The sequence below is a fragment of the Drosophila serrata genome, unplaced genomic scaffold (assembly GCF_035046125.1).
Source record: "Drosophila serrata isolate PLE 108 unplaced genomic scaffold, ASM3504612v1 contig_241, whole genome shotgun sequence".
Lineage (NCBI taxonomy): Eukaryota > Metazoa > Arthropoda > Insecta > Diptera > Drosophilidae > Drosophila > Drosophila serrata.
In genome coordinates, this window is record NW_028257139.1 from 1,603,826 (window position 1) to 1,624,330 (window position 20,505).

The 20,505-nt window shown below is 40.6% G+C and overlaps 6 protein-coding genes across 6 annotated transcripts in view; 4 read left to right on the top strand and 2 right to left on the bottom strand.

Annotated features, from left to right (window-relative positions):
• Positions 1–3,475, bottom strand: part of LOC110188251 (rho guanine nucleotide exchange factor 17) — a 29,446-nt gene extending 25,971 nt beyond the window's left edge. The window contains exon 1 of the mRNA XM_020957924.2: positions 3,204–3,475. The gene's annotated coding sequence lies outside the window, so the exon portion shown is untranslated. The remainder of the gene's footprint in view (positions 1–3,203) is intronic.
• A 526-nt stretch (positions 3,476–4,001) lies between these two features.
• On the top strand, positions 4,002–5,374 carry LOC110188487 (uncharacterized). Its single transcript, XM_020958216.2, has 2 exons — positions 4,002–4,134; positions 4,194–5,374. The coding sequence occupies exons 1-2, from the start codon at positions 4,113–4,115 to the stop codon at positions 5,264–5,266; spliced, it is 1,095 nt and encodes a 364-aa protein (XP_020813875.2). The 5' UTR covers positions 4,002–4,112; the 3' UTR covers positions 5,267–5,374.
• Positions 5,375–5,594: 220 nt separating this feature from the next.
• On the top strand, positions 5,595–6,741 carry mRpL19 (mitochondrial ribosomal protein L19). The gene is made up of 2 exons (XM_020958214.2): positions 5,595–5,756; positions 5,811–6,741. Exons 1-2 carry the CDS (start codon positions 5,693–5,695, stop codon positions 6,686–6,688), a joined length of 942 nt encoding a protein of 313 aa, XP_020813873.2. The 5' UTR covers positions 5,595–5,692; the 3' UTR covers positions 6,689–6,741.
• A 208-nt stretch (positions 6,742–6,949) lies between these two features.
• Unc50 (Unc50 RNA binding protein) lies at positions 6,950–8,404 on the bottom strand. Its single transcript, XM_020958266.2, has 3 exons — positions 7,895–8,404; positions 7,248–7,607; positions 6,950–7,185 (listed from the first exon to the last, which is right to left on the bottom strand). The coding sequence occupies exons 1-3, from the start codon at positions 8,223–8,225 to the stop codon at positions 7,049–7,051; spliced, it is 828 nt and encodes a 275-aa protein (XP_020813925.1). The 5' UTR covers positions 8,226–8,404; the 3' UTR covers positions 6,950–7,048.
• A 210-nt stretch (positions 8,405–8,614) lies between these two features.
• On the top strand, positions 8,615–9,957 carry LOC110188356 (iron-sulfur cluster assembly factor IBA57, mitochondrial). The gene is made up of 2 exons (XM_020958064.2): positions 8,615–8,756; positions 8,823–9,957. Exon 2 carries the CDS (start codon positions 8,824–8,826, stop codon positions 9,865–9,867), a length of 1,044 nt encoding a protein of 347 aa, XP_020813723.2. The 5' UTR covers positions 8,615–8,756; position 8,823; the 3' UTR covers positions 9,868–9,957.
• LOC110188357 (cysteine-rich DPF motif domain-containing protein 1) lies at positions 8,617–10,634 on the top strand. Its single transcript, XM_020958065.2, has 2 exons — positions 8,617–8,756; positions 9,994–10,634. Exon 2 carries the CDS (start codon positions 10,009–10,011, stop codon positions 10,474–10,476), a length of 468 nt encoding a protein of 155 aa, XP_020813724.2. The 5' UTR covers positions 8,617–8,756; positions 9,994–10,008; the 3' UTR covers positions 10,477–10,634.
• Positions 10,635–20,505: the final 9,871 nt, after the last annotated feature.

Below are 20,505 nucleotides of genomic sequence, written 5' to 3' on the forward strand. Positions count from 1 at the left end.
TGTCCCACTGAGCAAATGGCACTCCATTCCCCAATTTACCAACGCATCCCCCGCGGCATTCTACACTATCCTCCAGCTCCAGCTCCCTGCTCCCAGATCCCAGATCCCAGCTCTTGGCTCTTGGCTCTTGGCTCTCAGTTCCCTCCTCCTGCCATTCACCGTTGCCTGTCGAACTTTGTGCAAACGCAATCTGGGAATAGCGCGACATACACTTTAAAAGAAGAAACTATGGAAACCTAAAAGGGTATAAAAAATACCTTTACCCAAAGTTATATATATCATACGGATTCTTTATTTTCAATTTAATACAACTTTAACTAATTTATGTTATTATTTTTAAGACGTTGCTAACACTTTGGCTTAACAAGTTGTCAACGTTGTGAAGAAGTTATTTCGGTCTCTTTGAAATATTTATGACAATATCTGAATTTTTGGGTAAACTAGCTAGCAACTAGTATTTAACGTGCCATTAAATAAATTTAAACATACCCATTTAAAAAAAAATAAAGTAATGAACTAATAGCATAATAATAATAGAGAGAGTGCTTAACGTATAATTAAAGTTTTACCAACGAAGGAAACCTTATTTTTGTTAAACCAATCGTTAACCTTAACCCCAGCAATGTAGCCTTGTTAAAAAAGGGAATAAGAGATTAATCTTTGAACGTTGTAGGATTGTTAAAACATTGACAAATGTTTCTTTTACAGCGTCAAAATGTTGAATTACTATTGGTTTCAGTGCGGAGAACCCGGCCGATTGCCAGGGATTTGCTGGTGGGGATTGCTCTTGGCTCACTGCACCGATGATCGAAGGCACAAGTGCCCGCCTGTCGTGGCGCCCCCTCCTGCATCTGCCCCCTTGTTGCATTCGCATCTTCGGCTAAGCCCCAATTTGGATTATTTGTAGACATTAAATAAGCTGCGGCCACTGCAAATGCAGCAGGAATTAAGTCGCGCCAGAGTTAAAAATATCCGCAGAGACGTCTCGGGATTGTCCCATTCGCGGCTCCTAGATCGAGTTGGGGCGATAAAGGTGCAGCTGCAGATCGCTCTTCGTGGAATGGAGATGGAGCTGTAGCTGGAGCTGGAGCTGGAGTTTGGTAAAAGGCATCTTTACACAATTCAATTGAGTGGCGGATGGGGCATTTACATATGAATATACCAAGGGTCCTTTACCGTTATGGCCAGTAACAATATAATAAGAAAACAACAAAGCCAACGGCCAGCAGGCAACTACCAACAGCGGCGGCCCACACTAAACAAGTTAACATTAACCGATGGCAGCAGTCAACACCAACAATAACAATAACAATAACAATACCGATGGCAATAGCCACAGCAGCAGCAACAGCACCAGCAGCAATAAAAATAAAAACAAAACACGAAGCAACAGCACAACGCGCAGAAGTATCTTCAAAATACACTTATGCTGTCTTTTTATGGCATATCTTTTACTTATTTGCCCGCACTTAAGTATCGCGGCGTTCGTCTCGTCGGCCAAAGCTGCTTTTTCAGATTTTTCTCTACTTCTTTTTTTTTTTTTTTTTTGTATTTTATTTTTATTTCTGATTTTTTTCGATTTGTCTGCGCGCCTCTTTGGTCTTGTTTTTATTCTTCATTTTTTGTTTTGTTTTTTTTTTTTGCTTTTATTTTTATTTTCGTAAATGAAATGAAATCGAAATATGGGTCGTCGGCGCGCAGTCTGAGTGTCCGAGTGCGATTCCGATTCCGTTTTCGAGCCAGTGTCTTATCCATCGCCCACTTCCACTCCCCCTATTAACCCCTTCAAAAAAAGCAAAAAAATAAATAAATAAATGAGTAAAGAGGAGAATACTAATAGGTCGAAGCAGAGATACCCTTTGCAGGGGGAGAATGTCAAACATTTAAAAAATGTATATACCAAGACCAAAGCCGGGCTTAAAACAAACTTTTCAGACAATAAGGATAACGCTAATTACATATATAAAAACTAGAGTAGTTATTCGAGTAGTTGTGGGGTTGATTTCCTAAGTTTTAACTTAACTTAATTTTACCTTTGCAGGGCATGTATGTATTATAATTTCATTCAGAAGCTTGTAACGCTGTGAAGGAATCATTTCTAACCCAATAAATCATTTATATTCTTTATCAGAATTAACAGCCAAGTCGATCTAGATATGTACGGCTAAAATTGATTTTCTTCAAAATTTTGAAAATTTTATAAGGGGTTACATCATTAAAATTGTCAAAAATCGAAAAAAATTTTATTTTTCTAGATATTTATTTCAGTGTTCAGATTTGATTGACCTTTTAAAAACTAGCACAGAAAAGGTTTACGATTTGAATTTAATGCTTTTTTGACTTAGTTATGCTATTTTAAAATTTTGATTAGTTGCTATAATAGTCATATAAAAAGTACGTAAAGTATATATTTAAACTATACGAATATTTTATGCAATTCGATTCTATAATAAAATTGGAACTGAAAGGATATATAAACTTCGGATACAAAGATTCCTTTCTTGTCGTTTATTGATTTTAAACGAAATAGGGTACAACAAAAATTAGCAAGAAATTCCAGCATTCATGATATAAATGTTGCACCTAAAATATATATATTTTGCAAAAATATGTCCTTTGATATTTATTTACAGAAAGACAAGATTAATAAAAAAAAGTTAAATACGATTTTATGAATATTTTATCACTTTCACAGCCAAAATTATACATTTTAATTCCATGTTTTAGATTCATATTCTCTATTTTTTTTTTAATTTGTATGTACAAACCTCTGATTAAAGCCAAATACCCTGAAAGCAGGGAGTTTGTTCACAAGCTCCTGATCTCGAAACACACTTCCAAACACAAGAGATGCGAGCAAAAATTCGAGAGCAATATTATTGGCACGAATTATTAACCTTTTCTTTGGCCGTGTTTCTGTTATTTCTGTGTTTCCCTCACTTTTTTTTGGTGGTGCACTTTAAGCCCACATCTTCTCTGCTGGCGAGAAATTGGCCCAAACATATTCATACATACATATGGATATATGTAGCAACGTATGCGGAATGAGCTCCCAATTCGGCACGAAAGATCGTTCCAATTGGAACATGAGACTGCGGCGCCTGCACATTCATACATTCACATTCGCACTCTATTTTTTGTTTTAATTATTTTTTGTATTTATAAATTTAAAGAACTCTCACGGATATGGGTTAATAACGCACCTAAAGGTGGGTCGGTTAATTAAAGTCAGCTGACCTTGCCCACGAAGTTTGAAGCTTTGCCGGGTCTTAACGTTAGCGCCGCCCTTGGCTGATTTTTAATATTCGTTTTTCGTTTTATTTCGTTGATGTGCACTGAAACTGCGAAGCACGAATCTGCTCGGATCGCGGTTATTCCACCTGATAACTGATTCACGCGCGTTAACGTTTTGGTTTGGCGCCGATCGCTCATCCGCAGGCACATCCGAACTCGGCCAAATGTTGTTGAAAATATCGATATTTTATATGAAAACAATAACAATATATATATCTCGATATTTTGTTTGCCCAAATATCGATATTTTTTATATTGTCAATGATGATATGATGATGTTTTGAAATAATTCCTGTTATTTAAAATTTTAAATCTAACAAGTCAAAATAACCATTTACACGTTTACAGAAGGGGTAGAATTCTCGGCTTTGAAGTAGAAGAACAATTTTTAATAAAATCTTCTATGGGATTAATATCTATCATTTTATTGTCATTTCTACCGCACTTTCTGGATTAAACCCTCTTCCTCGCTATAAAATTATAGTTTTTTAACGGTCTTTAAAAAAGTCTACCTTATACCTATTATGCCATGGACTATCGATTAACAGCATGCAACATGCAGCACCGATCTTCAAACCCAACATCTAGCAGGTTGCAATCGAACAGGCCAAAATGGTTTGAGGTTCGCAGCGAGCTGGGACAGTGGAGTCTATAATAAAAACTTCAGCATAAATACCGTCTTTAAAATTACAATTAATAAAACTTCTTAGTAGACTTACAATTTCAGAGCAAAACTTAAATATTCCACATTCGTGTTGTCCCCCTGCTGCCGGCCAGCAGGAAAGATTGATATTTTATAAAGAAATTTTAACAGCTTAATGGACAGCTGCCAGGAATCGAGTAAGGCTTATTTATGCAAAGGTCTTGATATTTTTTTGATCCTTCATCCTTGATTTAAGATGAACACTTGGGCCAATCCACATCCATTATGTGGAGCGAGGAGGACTCTGCGGTCACCCATGGCCTCCTTCCTGTGCGGAGCGAACATGTATCCTTGTCCAAGGCTGTCAAGGCTACTAACTGCAAGGATCCTTTAAACAAGAAAATCAGAGCCAGCGAGAACTGGCAGCTGCTCCTGCGCAAACTGAACGAAACGAAGGCCAGCCTTCCAATGGAGGAGCCCAGCAGCAAAACGATTATTGGGAATACAGTTCAAGAAAGCAAATCGCCCTTGGACACTGAGCTGCCGGAACTCAAGGAGCCAAGTTCTAAGGAACGTGCTGTCAATCACTGGCGTCGAATGTGCAGCGAAATAAACAAGAGGGAAAGGGAGGCTGCCGCTGAGAAGGAGGAAGCCAGCCAGGCTTTATGCTGTAAGCCTTCCAACAAATCGCTGAAGTACAAGCGGTCCAAGGATCTCGGATCGGACCGAGTGCCAAGCACTTCCTCCGGTTCGACATCCAGCAAAGTTGTCTCGGACCTGAAACGGGAGTCCTTTAGCCTCCCACCGCAGCAGTCGTGTGTGCTGCGAGAGGAGCCGCCAAAGTTCGCTCAGGGTATAGTCAAAGATGGGGATTGGTGCTGCTCCGGCGAACAGGAAGTCCATAAAAACAGCCAGGGGCTTAATCAGGACACCAATTCTTCGCAACAGCAAAACGGACTGATCAGTGTTGATATCTCACCGGACTCCAGCTCTTCATTTACGGAAGCGAAGCGTCGGAACACATCCCAGATCAAGCGCCGCAGAACCACCAGTACAGATGAAGTCTCAACTACAGCTACGAAAAGCAAAAAGTCCCTCAGCCTCAGCAGCGGAAGCGCAGGTCAACATTTCCCCAACTTCCGGCAACGGCAGCAGGAGCTACATCGCTATCGCGTTCTCATCGAGCAGCGGCGCCTGGATCTCCTCGAGCTCAGGATCGCCCGCGAAAGGGAGGAGGCAAAGCAATACATGATTTTGTTCCAAAAGAAAATGCAGATCAAGGAGTGCAAGATTCGAGCGAACGAGGCTTATGACCGCTCGAACGTTTAAGAATTACTCACTTTGCAGCCACTAAATCCATGGTCACCCATTATTCAATAATTTTTAGCAAATTATCAAAACTTCTGAGCAAATAAAAATAACTGTATAAATTCAAAACTAATTTGAGATTATGAGTTGATCGACGTTATCTCAAATTAAAAGTCGTTCATATTTTAATTACTTGGGAATTTAAAACCATTACAAACATTTGGCAATCACTTAGAAAGACAAAATTTTATTTCACTCTCATGGTATTCTGATATTTGTAACGGTAAATTTAAAAAATATACATGAGTGTGACCAGCTGCTCGGAGTGAAGAAAATAAGTTTATGCTATGCGTTTTGAGGTTTTGAGCGTAGAAGCCGACGGGCACTCTTATTCTCCGGCATGATTATCTAAACATTTAAACATTTTGTCTTGAAAAATAAATAAAAATGAACCTTAACGCGAGAGTTGTGGTCAATAGATTGGCGCAGCAGTGCGCCTACAAGCGAATCGGTAAGGACACCACTATTTCCCCCCGGCACTTAGTCACCAATTACCTGTTTTCAGTCACATTCTCGACGAAGCCTGCGGAACATGCTGTTCAAGCCCAAGATGAACCAAAGAATGTCCAGGGCTTACCCATCACGGCCTCGCAGACAACCCCAGTACTGCCCACCACGACCCGCAAGCCCATCATTCCGGCCAACTATCGGTTCGTCTATCCCGAGTTCCTACCAGATCCGAAGGTGGAGTGGAGGAACTCCATTCGCGAGAAGCTGGAGCGCCTGGACATGTTGGAGCGGCGGAAGCAGATCGATCTGCCTGAGTTCTACGTTGGATCTGTGTTGGCTGTGACCAGCTCCGATCCCCACGCCGCCGGCAAGACCAGTCGCTTTGTGGGCATCTGCATCAATCGGGATCGGTGCGGTCTGCGTGCTCGTTTTGTCCTGCGCAATGTGATCGACCACCAGGGCATGGAGGTGGTCTACGAGCTGTATGACCCTACCATCCAAAAGGTGGAGGTGCTGCGACTGGAGAAACGCCTGGATGACAGCCTTTTCTATCTGCGCGACGCGCTGCCCGAATACAGCACCTTCGACGAGAACATGGAGGCTGAGCCTCTGGAGGAAGGCGCTCCGGTACCGGTGAATGACATTAAGGTTGTGCTCCGTCCCCGTCCGTGGCTGGAGCGTTGGGAGCGACAAAATCTTCGTGGTGTGGCCAACATTGATCAGTATCTGAAGGACAAACATCGCCATTCATCGGCCAGAGTGCAGAAGCCGTGGGAGAAGTACGATATGATGAAGCACTATCGTTCGACGATTGCGGAGGAGGAGCAGACGGAAATCTTTGCCGAGGTGCACACGGAACTGCACACCCTGGAGCTGCAGCGCAAGCGAAACAAGCGGAAGCGCACTTTCGTGAAGCCCAAGCACCTGGCGTAGTTTCCCATTGTTGTCCATTTTTGTAGATTAATAAATACGGAAAACTGTTTGAAGATTATCGTGTAAATCACTATAGAACTTTTACGATAAATTGACATAAAAATGCGATTCCCAAGAATTTTAATGATTGCATGATTTTATATTATTCAAAATGATGAATCTTTTAAATTCATTTTTTTAATTAGGGAGACAATTAGAAGATAAATCGTTTAAGGACATTTTAAATGGCATTGATGGGAATAAATTATTCACGCCTCCGTCTTGGGATAAAGCTAAATTAATTAGTTTATTAGTCATAATTGTAGTGTAGTGCTTAGCAGCTAAACGCAGAATAATTTACAATGCTCTCACATCACTTGATTAATAAACGCGATACTTGTAGAAGTTGACGAAGGATATCGTAGCATTCCAGCCTATTATGGTGACGACCAGATACAGAAGGAAGATGATGGGCAGGGCTATGAGTATGATGCGAGTGTTCTTCAGATGGGGAATGCCTGCAAAATGTAAGGAATTAATTATAGTGGACATCATATAAACACGACCAATCGTAACTTACAATTGTAACCCAAGAAGGTAATGTACACGTAGTAGCCCATGGCTAGCAGCCAAAAGGTGTTGCCAAGGAATCGTGAGATGAACCACGTTTGGCTAATCAACCAATTGTAGAAGAACAGCTGGATGAAATGCAACAGCATCAGTGGCGGAAAGAAGGCGTTCAAATGCACATCGAAGGCGTAGCCCCACTCGATGTCCGGCTCCAGACTATTTGTCCGTAGATACCGGTTCGTTACCGCCCAGAAGAACGAGGCTATGATGATGCCCACAAAGATGCAGTCGACGAATACCACGTAGAAGATGAAGGAGATACTCTGCCAGAAGGAGAGACCCAGGACGTAAGCAAAGCCCAAAGAAGTGACTGTTGAGAGAAGAAAATTAATCATTAAAGTGAGTTTCATAAAATTTTTGATAGTTCAGATAATAGATAAGGTATGAAATGTAGTGGAAGGCGCTATAGAAAGGAAACGGCATAAAAACTTGCAATTTTTCACATACATATGAGTAATTAGGGCACGTAATCTTATTGGAAACTTATGAAATGAACAAAATATTCACAAAATCCGATGCGCTGGTGGTTTGGATAACTTGTGTCTAGACATGTTACCAATACACAGACTCATTCCAGCACTCAGAATGCCAACTTACCACATAGGCAGACCACCAGGAGCACCAGAAACGCTGGATCATCGCGGGCGAACTGTGATTTGGTCTGTTTCCGGTAATTGAAGTTCCGGTACACCTTTTGGGGAGCTATAAACAGGTAGAGCATCTGCCACAAGGCAAATTCGAAGTCCATCTGATTGAATTTGAGCAAACGTCGCAGATATTTGTAGCTCTTTGTGGTCGCTGAGAGGCAGTCCCTCCGATGGTTCGCCGGTGGCGGCAGCGGTGAGTGGAGCCGCGATGCACTCGAGTAGCCGGACACCACCGACGGCGTTGGCGATTGCGTATACTTAACGTGGCTGTATTGACTCATTTTGTTTGGTTTTAAAAACCTAAATTTTATGTTTTCTTCGGCAATGAGCTGCGCTCGAAGCGCCACGAAATACCAACTGGCTGAACGAAATGTACTAAAAATGCCAATCGGAAGGAGATGATGTGGTCTCACATACCGGAGAACAGCTGACTAGAGAGGGACGTAGGTTCACGAATATTGTTGGCACGAATGTGATGCAAGTTTAATTTATTAATTGGAATTATATTAAAGATTCTATAAATCAGTGAATCAATCAATAATAAAGCTGATTATTTATTGTTTACAACATATATACATTTCTGGACGCTCTGGCAGAATCGAGCATATTTTTCTTTGTGGTTCGTGTCTCTGTTAAACAACTTGCCCATCTATAATGTGCTGTTAAGTCTCTGTTATTTACAGGGAGTGTCAACTTGTCAACTTAAAATGTGAGACCGTACATCATTTCTTGATTGTTATTATTATCGTTCACAAATTTCAAGTTTCGTCAGCCGAATAAAATTATCAAAAAATCTTCATTTTGCGAATAAGGTGAGTGCGCTTTATTCTTTACCATTTGCCAAGCGACCGTAGGGAACCGATGTCTCCCTTTTACAGCATGTTCCCGAGGACCAGTGTCAAGTTCCTGCGTTTGGCGCAACAGCCAATACGTAATCTGCACCACGGACGGGTTCCATCTGCCCGTCTGTTTACCGGGAGGGAGCCGACCTTCACTCTAGAGTCACTGACCAACAGAGAGCTAATCCGCGTCCACGGCTCCGAGGTCGTGCCGTTCCTGCAGGGTTTGGTGACCAACGATGTGTCCAGGATTGAGTCCGCCAACGGCCCCGCCTCGATCTACGCCCACTTCCTTAACAAAGGCGGTCGCGTGCTTTTCGATACAATCATCTACCGAACGAATAGGCCGGACACTCTGCTGGTGGAGTGCGATCGTGAAGCCTCATCAGACTTGCGCCGACACCTTCGCCTATACCGCGTCCGCCGGCGCATCGATATCGACAGTGTGGACGACGAGTATACAACTTGGGTGATATTGAATCCCAAGACAGCACCGCCAACCGCAGCCAGTTTGAATAAGGATATCTTTGTGGCGCCGGATCCCAGACTGCGCGCACTGGGTACACGCATCCTTGTGCCCGCCGACATGAGCACGACCCAGCTGGGCAAGTGTTTGTCCACCTTTTGCACTGCTGGGAACCCCACCGCCGAGAGCAACTACCAACTATTGCGCTATAAGCTGGGAGTGGGCGAGGGCAGCCAGGAACTGCCGCCCGGCAAGTGCTTTCCGTTAGAGGCCAATGCAGATTACCTAAATGGCGTGAGCTTTCAGAAGGGCTGTTATATTGGCCAGGAGCTGACTGCTCGCATCCACCATTCGGGCGTCGTTCGCAAGCGATACATGCCTGTCCGTTTGACAAGTCAGCTCGATGCGGGCTCCCCCCATGAGGTCACCTCCGTAGCGGGGGCAAAGGTGGGACAAATCTTTGGATCGGTCCGCAACCATGGTGTGGGGCTGTTGCGGTTCGAGAAGGCTCTCAATGGCCCACAACTGATTGTCGACGGCGAGCATTGTTTTGCAGACCGCCCGGAATGGTGGCCAGAGGATATGTCCGGGAAGCATCGACATGCGATGGTCGAATGACCCGCGGCCTAATTTTAAACACATATAACGCTACTATGTTACTCATCCATATATTGTTATTAGTATAGTAAAGTCTAGTCACGCCGAAAATATGCATAGCTTCCTATCTTGCTTTTGGTCTTGCAGTGAATCTTGGCTGACATGGAGGCCGATGACGACTTCGTCCTGGACAATGAGGCGGCCGAGATAGAGCGCTTGGAGCTGTCTGCTGCCAAGGAGTGTAAGCCCACCAATCCCGAAGAGGAGGATGAGCGCATAGCTCGCATCGACTTCCAATGCTCCGGCTGCGATATGCATGAGCTTGTGCACTATTTTGGAAGGGAACCGCCCTTTGCATTGGGTATTAAGTATCCCGAGGATAACTACGTGATGCGGGATCCCTTTCAGGCTCCACCACCGCGCTGGCAGGCAAAACCGGAATTCTACATTTCTCTGGGAGCCAAGTGCTCCAATTGTTCCAAGAGTGTTTGCAAGGATTCCGGCTGCAGTTTTTACTACACGACCACCTTTTGTTTGCCATGTGGTCGGGAAAACCTCAAAAACTGGCCAGTAGAGGCCCAGGCGCGTCTCCGGAAGCAACTCTCAGCCAGCCAAGGCGACAAAAATTAAACAAAGCTATAATTTTTTAAAGCAGGAATTATTTATAGGTATTAGCGTATGGATTTTAAAAGCGATTAAGGTGATTAAGACTCGACTTTGTGTACATGTTGGCCATTTACACATTATTATAATGTTTCTTAAAAAAATAAATCTTAGTAACAACATTAGATGTTAACTTGTCCCTTGTTTTTCTCAGATCATGATATACGCTTAACAAGAACGTTGTTTTCTCAGATTTCATGAAGTTTGGTTTGCGTAAAATACATGGATAGTCAAACCTCTATTTAAATAATTACTAAGTCTTACTGCAGGATAAATCCAATAATTGGTCATAGAAATTAATTTATATTTTTAAAACCAAATTCTTCCGACATATCAAAGTTTAAAAACGCATATCAAAGCCAAAAAATCGTTGATTTGAGTTTGGAAAGCTTTCCTGTACTAGTTTTTATTAAAATAATAAATCTGCATACCCAATTAAAAATTTTGAAATGTTAAAAATTTTGCCAATTTTTGAAAAAATTTTGACTCGGCTGTTCATGCTGATCAAGAATATATATGATTTATAGGGTCTGAAATGACTCCTTCACACTGTTACAAGCGTCTGAATAAATTACCTTGGAAAAGGCTATAACAACTTATTTATCTACTTATATAATGCACAAAGCTTTGAGTACCAAATGTAGATTTCTTACGTATTTTTAAATATTCTGGCAATACTTTCGAGTGCAATTTTAAATAAAACAACGCTGCATTTTTTCGAAAGGCAATAAATTTGAGCATTACATAGGTTAGATATCAAACTTCCTAGATGATAGCGGCTTACATTAAAAATCGGTTCCTTGATCTGAGCAAAACATGCGTTAAACACCCACAATTGCTGGGCAGTTCAATGGAACCGGTCAGTTTCAGCTGCTTGTCCCACAATTAAGGCATCATTCAACGAATTTTGGTCCAACCCGAACTCCTGGTCGTCGATGATCAACGGGCAGCGAGCACCGGTCTACCATCGGGCCATGCGATTTATTGCACGATGTCCAAGCAATTGCACCGAAAGACAAAAAACAATCTTTATCACATTTATTGCAGTGCCCCAGACCTTTTGTCAACGATGCCGGGGTTCAAAGACAAAGGGCAAGCGGGTGCCAAGGAAAAGGTCAGGAGATGACCCGAAGGATGCCAACTGAATGCACAAAAGGAGCAACGCGCGCGCTTCTCTCATCTAGCATCTCCCATCTTTGAGGTCGTCTTAGAGGTCAAGTTTGAACCTATTTAGAAAATTCCAAGGGTCCGTAAATCGAAGAAAACTCTGCAAAAAGGACACTCAATCCAATGAGAATCTGTCTCAGAAATTGTAGTAGTTAAGACACTGATCCTAGCTCAACCAAAATTGAGTTGAGTTAATCGTTAGGGGTTGTCTCTTCCGACAGCGAGCGATCTGCACTCAAATCTTTACTGAGTTGAGTTGTTTTATGGGGGTTGTTGGATTTTCTCTCTCTCGAGAATATATACTCATCCTCTCACAGTTTCAGTGAGCGACTCAATGAACCCACATGGGCGATGGCCATCGATCCTTGTCCACGCAGGACACTTCCGGATCGCATTCAATTGTAATGCTGCAACAATTGCGCTTTTCACTGGATTCTCTCTATTTATTTGTCTCTTCCGATTGCTTGTCACAGTTGTTTCTTCTATTGGTTTTTTAGCTCATGTTACCTTCTTTGTTTCGATCATTGTTAGATCCTGGCTACGGCCAGGATAAATGGCCAAAATTGGCCTGGCATTCCATTCTATCATATAGTATCCAAGCGACAGCCGTCGGAAATCTTTTGGCGCCCATAAGAATTAAACGAAAATTAAGCGCAAACATGAGAATCCTGTCACATAAATTGTAATGTGCGCAGCCTGCACCTTACCCTCAACTATTTTTAGTCCTTCGGGGCAGCTGTGTACGGTTTACCCCCTGTTCTATGTTTCCCGACTTACATAAAAATTAGTCCATCTGCAGCCAAGTTATGCGCTGCTGAGGATGCTGCTTGATTAACACATGTCCTGGCCGATGCGGGCGTTTCCCTGGCGTGGCGAACAAGCACCTCAGTTGGCATCCCAAGTCCCATGTGCAGTAGTCCTCCGACAATATGTTCGTGCCTGGTTTGTTGATGCTCCTAACTCATTCATTATGAATTGGAGGTGTTAAATGAGCCACATGCATCTTGTTCGGCTGCCCAAGTGCCCGCCGTTTCTCGCGGTGTCGAGTGTAGTCGGTGGGAGCAACCTACAAGAAGGGGTTGTTGCTCTGCAATTCCAGATGGGGTTTATTTTCTTGATGGGTTTATTTTTATAAAATTTTCCGTTTTTAAAGAAAAGCCATGTCTGAGCTGATAATATTATATTACTTATAATATATTATCTTTATATTCATCAACAGCCGAACCAGCCAAGTCTAGCCTGTTTCTTAATGTTAAGGTTTTCAGCATATCCTAATGTTTCAGGGAGAATATTCTAATATAATATACATATATCCTAGATCCTAAATATGTATTGATACCCTGTTAAATGTCTTATAGCTAAGCTATGAAAAATATTAAGAAATAATCAAAAAATTTTCTTCAAAACTTTCCATTGTATTAAAAGTTTATAACTCTCCTATAAGGATATTTATTGCCTTCAGTTCTTCCCTGTTTTTATGCCCTTAGAATCCTGCTTTAATTTCTCTGGAAATGAGACCAAATATTCAAATATATATTTCAAAATCAAATTTCAAATATTTATTGCAGCAAGTTCATTCAAATTATAATTCATAGAAAATTCATGAAGAATTTTCAATGCAATGCAATTTTCAATGCCTTATTGAATAATATTTCCAATTCAGTTCCGCTTTTCCTCGATAGTTGTCAAACAGAGCCAGTCCATCCTCCTCACATCTCCAAAACCAACCGTTACACCCACGAAAACGCAAAATCAAAGATTAATCATGCTCCATAGAGAATGACACAAGATTGTGATCATGGACATGGGGAAATCGTGGGAACAACAATGGCTACAAAACGCTGAATCAATCATAAGACGCGCCAATCCTCAAGGAGATCGAACAATGCGCAGGCACAGAGCTAAAGATTGGGATCGGGCCTGAGGTTAGGGTCGAAGGTTAGTAAGGGTGAGAAGCGGTAGGAGACTAAGGAGCAGAGAGCAAGGAGCAAGAAGAAAGGACTCGGGTCGCAGGGTGAGGCAATGTTGCGCGTGCGCTGCGCACGCTCCCATTAAATGTTTACGCTATTACGCTCGGGAAATCGGGAGCCGAAGGAGCAGGCAAGGAAATGAGCCTATTATAATGCCTCGAGTCCCGACCCCGACCCCGACCCTGTCCCTTCTTATGACCCCGATTTCCCTAAGACTGAGATGGCGACCCCGGAAAACACAAATCTCTTGCGCGCCAACACGCGACATTTACATTGCGATGAGGCCCGAGACTCTTGGATTTTGACTTAGGGTTGATATTGCTGCCACAGACTTAGTCCTTCCCGCTTCTCACAAATGATTTTCTTATGTCTGCTCCTTTGGGATTTGAGAGTTCGGAATTCAGTGTTTGCTTTCCCTGGAACTGAAACCCCTCTCATTCAAATGAGTTGAGCTCCTTGGGCGATGCGATGTTTGTGTTTAGTGTGATCTTTAGCAGCTTGACATCTGCCCTTGGTGTCTCCGCCTGGAGAGTTATGGAGTTATGCTCTAATTTTCGGTAGTTTTTATTTAATTTTCCATCCAGCCAAATTTGTTGTGCTCCAAAAGTATCTGTACTTGGGGGGCTGCTTACTGCTTTAACATCTGCTTCTCGAAAACTATGTCCTTATAAATATAATTTTCAATACTTATGATGGCCAGGGTTCAATTCGGAGTGTCCTTGATAAGCCCCTGGATCCATGGAGATAATTTCTTCCTCTGTTTAAGATCTTAACTGAGGTCCTTGGCTAAATGTCAGCTCAAATTTAACGGCAATTGCACACGCCTTTGCAAAAAGAAAGCCAGCTAAGAAAGGACCTTGGGACTTATCGGAGCTGGCCCATCGGCTGATCGGACTCTGATTTCATGGCCGTCCGCTTACGAGGACAAAGACAGGATCGGTCCAATTAGGCAGGATAAAAAACTTCACTTCTGCTAATCCCGTCAGCGTGTGATTGGCCTCAGACTTGAAGTCCGATGAATGGGCTCGGGAAATTGGAATTCAGATTGAGAACTCCGATGAAGATCATAGTGGATACAATGTGACAATGTCACGGTTATCGATGCAGAAACACGAACGGACCCGTGCTCATCTGTTGTGGTTTGGCGGCGCAAAGGAAGTCGATACCAAGCCCGATAGCACTCGGATACGATACCTTTCCCCCGGCTGGTTGGGTCGACAGTCCGACTTTGTCCTCATCATCGTCGCCTTTGACTGGCGGCTGAATGCGGATTGTTTTTGTAGCCGTCGGCCGCTGGCTGTCAGTCAGCTGAGGACAAACCGGATGGAACTAGAAAATAATAAACAATATACGCACATGTATCCTGTGCCAGGATATTAAGGTATACTCAAAAAAAAGTTCTTATTATAAAATAATATTATATTGCCAAAAACTCACAAGAATAAATGTGTCTTACTATGTTTTAGTGTTTATATAAAGTATTTTACGAATATCAAAACCATGAATATTAAAAAAAACAATTGTTTTTCTAAGTGTACAAACATTTTCCTTAGTGTATTTAAAGGGAAAAGTCGAGGAGAAGGAGAGGCAGATTTGCTGATGGTTCGAAATGAGATGCAGGCGTTGCTCTTACATCTCCCACTTCTCGGCATCTTGCCCGGGCACCTCATCCACCTTTCAACCAAAATCCACTCCTCTTGCTCAGATGCCTGCTCCTACTCCTGTCCCTACTCCCACTCCCTCTCCAATCCTGACCGCGTGCATGGCCATTGTCCTGACAGCCGTTATTTGAATGACATTTGAATTTTGTGCATTTGCGTCCTCGTTGGATTTCAATTGTCGGGGCTGTTCTCTGTTCAGCAATCAACGGGCCATGCGATCGGATCGGAGCTAGGATCAGCATTTGATGTGATGAATTCATTATGCGGACAAAGGCCCAGGCCCAGCGGCAGATGATGGTTGGGAAATGCAATGAGATCTAGGAATTGCATTCTACAGATCCCTAAATAAGTTAGAAGTGAAATTGCATTGGAAATAATATTACAGGATTACGTATATATAACACATAATATATATATTTCTTATATAGTAGGTTCCTTGACTGAAAACACAAACATTTTCATATTCTTTATAGCAGTTTATGTTAACAAAAAGGTAATCTAAGGTTAAGGTTATTCTCTTGAAAAGAGAACAAGGCAATGTATATTTTAAAACTACTCAAAATAGAAGAGTCTGTATAATAACTTAACTAAACTAAATAAATAAGATACATTAACAGAAAAGTAAACAAAGTAAACAAGCTATTAATCTATGTATAAGAAACCCACCCCAGAACTGGTAAAGAACCCATATAATGGCCGACTAAAATACACGTTTTCCACTAAAAAACCGATCATGGCCACAGAAAAGCCTCCCCTCTAATTCTCGATAAAGGTTAATTACATAATAATGGCTTCATTTCAAGCATCCGATATAGCAATTACAATTACCATGTCAACTTTTTACGAGGGGTGCACACATTTTTTTACCCTCCCCAGTGGCCATATATAAAAAAGAACTCACCCCATATGCATATCGTGTGTATAAAAAAAAGAAGTGCCCTCGTGTTAAGTGGCGCTAAAAATCAAATTAAGGGTGTTTACCTAACAACTCCTCGATTACAACATCACCTAAAAAATATTCGTGGCGCAACAGGCGAGGGACGACGGGAAAAGAAGGATCCGGGAAAGGGAGCAGCAGGATCACACGAGGGGAAACAATGAAAAAAACGGAAGTTGGTTTCCCTGTCTTTCTTTTTTATGAAGTGTTGCCTTTTTATTGGTGGTTAATTTGAGAGCTCGTACTCGATGTTTGACGAGGGTAGAGCCCCGTCGATGAGGATGAGAATGATGATGATGTTGGTGATGATGCAACAGGCAAAGGATAAAAAGTTGGAGGGGAAAGGGTTCGGATTAGTTCTATTTTAAGGGCTGATTGCCTAAAAATGTGCTGAAAGGGTAGCGGAGTTGCTGCAGTTGTCTCGACACGTTTCCCAACTCATCGGTTCCTTTTCAAGTTCAATGACAAAGATCTTGCGGTGCCACACGCCCAAAGACTGTCTAATCCCCTTGGCGATGATTGGCCCTCCGTGAATGGGGGACTCGAAAGGGGGGATCCCAAAATAAATAAAAACAATTCTCAAGCACTTTCCAAAACGAAGGGGGGTACTCGCCTAAATTTCATTTTGTTTTTATTACGTGCCGTAAATTGGAGTGAAAGGCGATGGAGGAGTTCGATTTGGGGCGGAAAAGTAGGGACTTGAGTGCGTGTGGCACTTTTAAAAATAAAACTAACAAACTATTATGAAGTGTGGCTGAGAAAGAGGGATAAAATGGAGTCGGAAGCCAGCAAAAGGGGTGAGTTTCTCAGTACAAGGAACTTCAAAATGGCGACGCGTGTTAAAGGAAAAAGTTAATTGAATCGAAGGAGAGGAAGGGGGAAAGTATTTTCCAGAAGGTCGCGAAGCGAAAAAGTTTTCAAGAGTTTTGGGAAGGGAAAATGCTTTTACAAGGTCATGTTCTTGGAAGCGTTATGTAAGTTATTTCTAAAACTTAGAACTTGTTACTAATTTTGTAAAGACATTGGTATCTTTTTTTTACTTTTTATTTCGAGCCAGGTTTTCAAAATGTATTATTTTTTATCTTTTAGTACTTTAAGTTAAACAAGAAAGAAAACTATTTTCGGGATGCTGATGTTTATATACTCTTGCAGTTTGCAATTGAATCGATATTTCTTCATATTTTTATAAGACAATTTTTTCGACAATTTAAAATTTAACTTAGCCAAAAAGGCCTTAATTTTAATTCGGAAAGCTTCCCTATGTTAGTTTTTATTAGATTAATAAGTTTGCATACTCTATTTAACATTTTAAAATTTTTTTAAATTAAAATGTTTGACAATTTTATCAATTTTTGCAAATTTATCTATTTTTCAAATTTCGGAAAAATTGTGAAAATTTATTTTTTGACCGGACATGGCTAGAACGACTGGGCTGTTGATGCTGATCAAGAATATATATGGTTTATAGGGTCGTAAATGACTCCTTCACTGCGATTTAATCTTCTGACTGAAGCTATAATCTGCAAAAAGGTATAAAAACAGACAATTTTCTTAAATAATCTGAGTTTTCCAAACATCATAATTAAGCCAAAATAGCATTAATTTTGATTTGGAAAGCTTTTCTGTGCAAGTTTTCATAGCACTAACAAATCTGCATACTGCGTTTGTTGATGCTGTTATAAGTTTCTGACTAAAATTATAAAAACCCGCAAAAAGGTATAAAAACAGACAATTTGTCCCAAAAATCATAGTTTAAAAAAACTCATAACTAAGCCAAAAAATAATTAATTTTAATTCGGAAACCTGTTCTATGCTAGTTTTTAGTAGATTAACAAAGCTGCATACTCAGTTTTCAAATTTAAAAAATTCAATTTGTTGTCAAATTTTGACAATTTTCTGAAAAATGCCAAAAATTTATTTTTCGACCGGACACGGCTAGAACGAATGGGCTGTTGATGCTGATCAAGAATATATATGATTCGTAGGGTCGGTAATGACTTCTTCACAGTGTTTGAAGCTTCTGACTGAAATTATAATACCCTGAAAGGGTCTAAAAGTCATTTCATAATATTAAGAAGTGTTTTCGAAGTAGTTTTTAGGAAATAAAGAGCTTGTCTCTTTGAGTCCAGTTCTCATTTCTTTTATTTAACAAATATTAATAAAATCTAAGTAGGATAACTTAAGTAATAGTATTTGAATATAAAGTTTTACTGAAAAACAATTTTATTAAAATAAGAAACTCATTAAAAAACCTTTTTTTTTTTTTCTTTATATTTTACCCTTATTTATATATATTTCTGCAAGTTAAATGTATAAATATTCGAATATAAAGCAGCTGTTCCAATTAGAAACATTTGCTATTCATAAAAAGATATGAATAATAACCACCAACGAAAACGAAACAATGAAAAAGGGTTCCAAATTGAAATTGAAAATTTACCACCTTTATTCCAACGTTACTCCCTCATTTTTGGCAAGAGCAAAAATTATTACAATTTTTCCGGAGAAAATTCCAAAGAATAATCCGTTTTTCCCCGTTGCCAGTGGTGAGTCGAAACGAGTTCCTTGTTGTCAACCACAATGACCAGCTGAAAAATGCTGAAAAGTTAACCCTTGGTAAATCGAAGCTGAAATTTATGCACTTCACTTCGGGCACACAGAAATCGGAAATTATTGATGGATGCACGGTTGGGCACCTGCCTGGAAAGGGGAAAATCTGGGAGCAAACAGCTGAAAATCAGAGTGAAAACTATGCAATGTGCCAGATGTTTTCAACCATCGAAGGACTAGACTGGGCGGAGGGAGGCCTTGCAATTGTGATTGGAATTCGGAATTTTGGGCTGGCTTGAACTTGATTCCTTTGGTGGACAACTATCGGAAATCCGAGACCCATATCCGCCCATCAGGGGCATGTCTTAGCGCTGACAACTTGTGTCTAAAGGATCGTTTAGCACCTGTAGACCGCCGATACACCTCCGTCCACTCCCTGTTACTGATACATCATCTTCATCTTTGGGCCCGGTTCCCCCTCTAATTGCTCACATTACACTCTAACCCACAGCTGACATTTGCACTTTGAACGGATCACAAAAGACCAATAAATCGATTAATCCAAACCCAAATAGCTTAGGAGATGCCCGAAATCCCAGAAATCTTTTCAAAGAAACAAACAAAACATATGTTGCTAAAAAAGTATCTCTTACAAAAAAGGAAAACCTCATCCTCGTACCTGTTTTTTATTCACATGTCGAACGAACTCATACTCATCCTCAAAGGGAATATCGATCCATTGAAACTATTTGCCAAATGTTTTTCTGGATTCTCTTCCATTTATGTTTTCGTTTTTTTCCTTTTTTTGCAACCCTCTTTATGAGGCGGTGGTGGTGGTGGTGGTTTGGTTCCCGTACACCAACCCCATATTGCCATTCCGGGTGGTTTGGGTTTCAATTTTTTGCTTCGCTTTTTTTGAGTGTTTTTTGTGTGATATTTTTATTGGTGGTAATCGCATTTTTTGCGTGAAATTTCCTGAATTGGAAATTGTGTAATAGGCGTTGCTTTGACTTCTTGGCTACATTTTGATTGGTTTTGATGGGTCGATTAGGGAGGTTTGTCCTTCCCTTTATATATAAAAAATGGGGGAATGAATGCAAATAATGAATTCAAATTAAATAATAAACGTTGCTGGAAATGATGTCCTTTTCTTCGTGGATAAAAATATCTAAGCTTTCTAGTTCAAAATATTGATTGCATAAATAACTGGGACAATATTAAATTGAGCTACAGGTATAATTTTTTGAGGATTTATTATTGTGTAATAATATTAAAAGGAAACTCTATTATTTAGAGAATAAAACCCATTTAAATTTGAAAAATAAAGGTGTAAAAAGAAAGGAAACTAAATTCGGAAAGCCAAAGTTTATACATATGTATATCCTTACAGTTTGCAACTTAATTATAGTATCAAATCGAAAATCAATAAGAAAAAAGCTTAATATATTAAAATTCTTTGAATCTATATATTTGTATCAAATATACAAGTTTCAAAAACTCATAACTAAGCCAAAGAGTGATTAATTTTAATTCCAAAAGCTTTCCTATGTTAGTTTTACCTAGGTTAATAAATCTGCATACTCAATTCAGCATTTAAAGAAATTAAAAAATGTATCAATTTTTGACAATTTTAATGATGACTAACCCCTTATAAAATTTTCAAAATTTCGAAAATTTTTGTCTTCTCCCGGAGATGCCTAGATCGACTCAG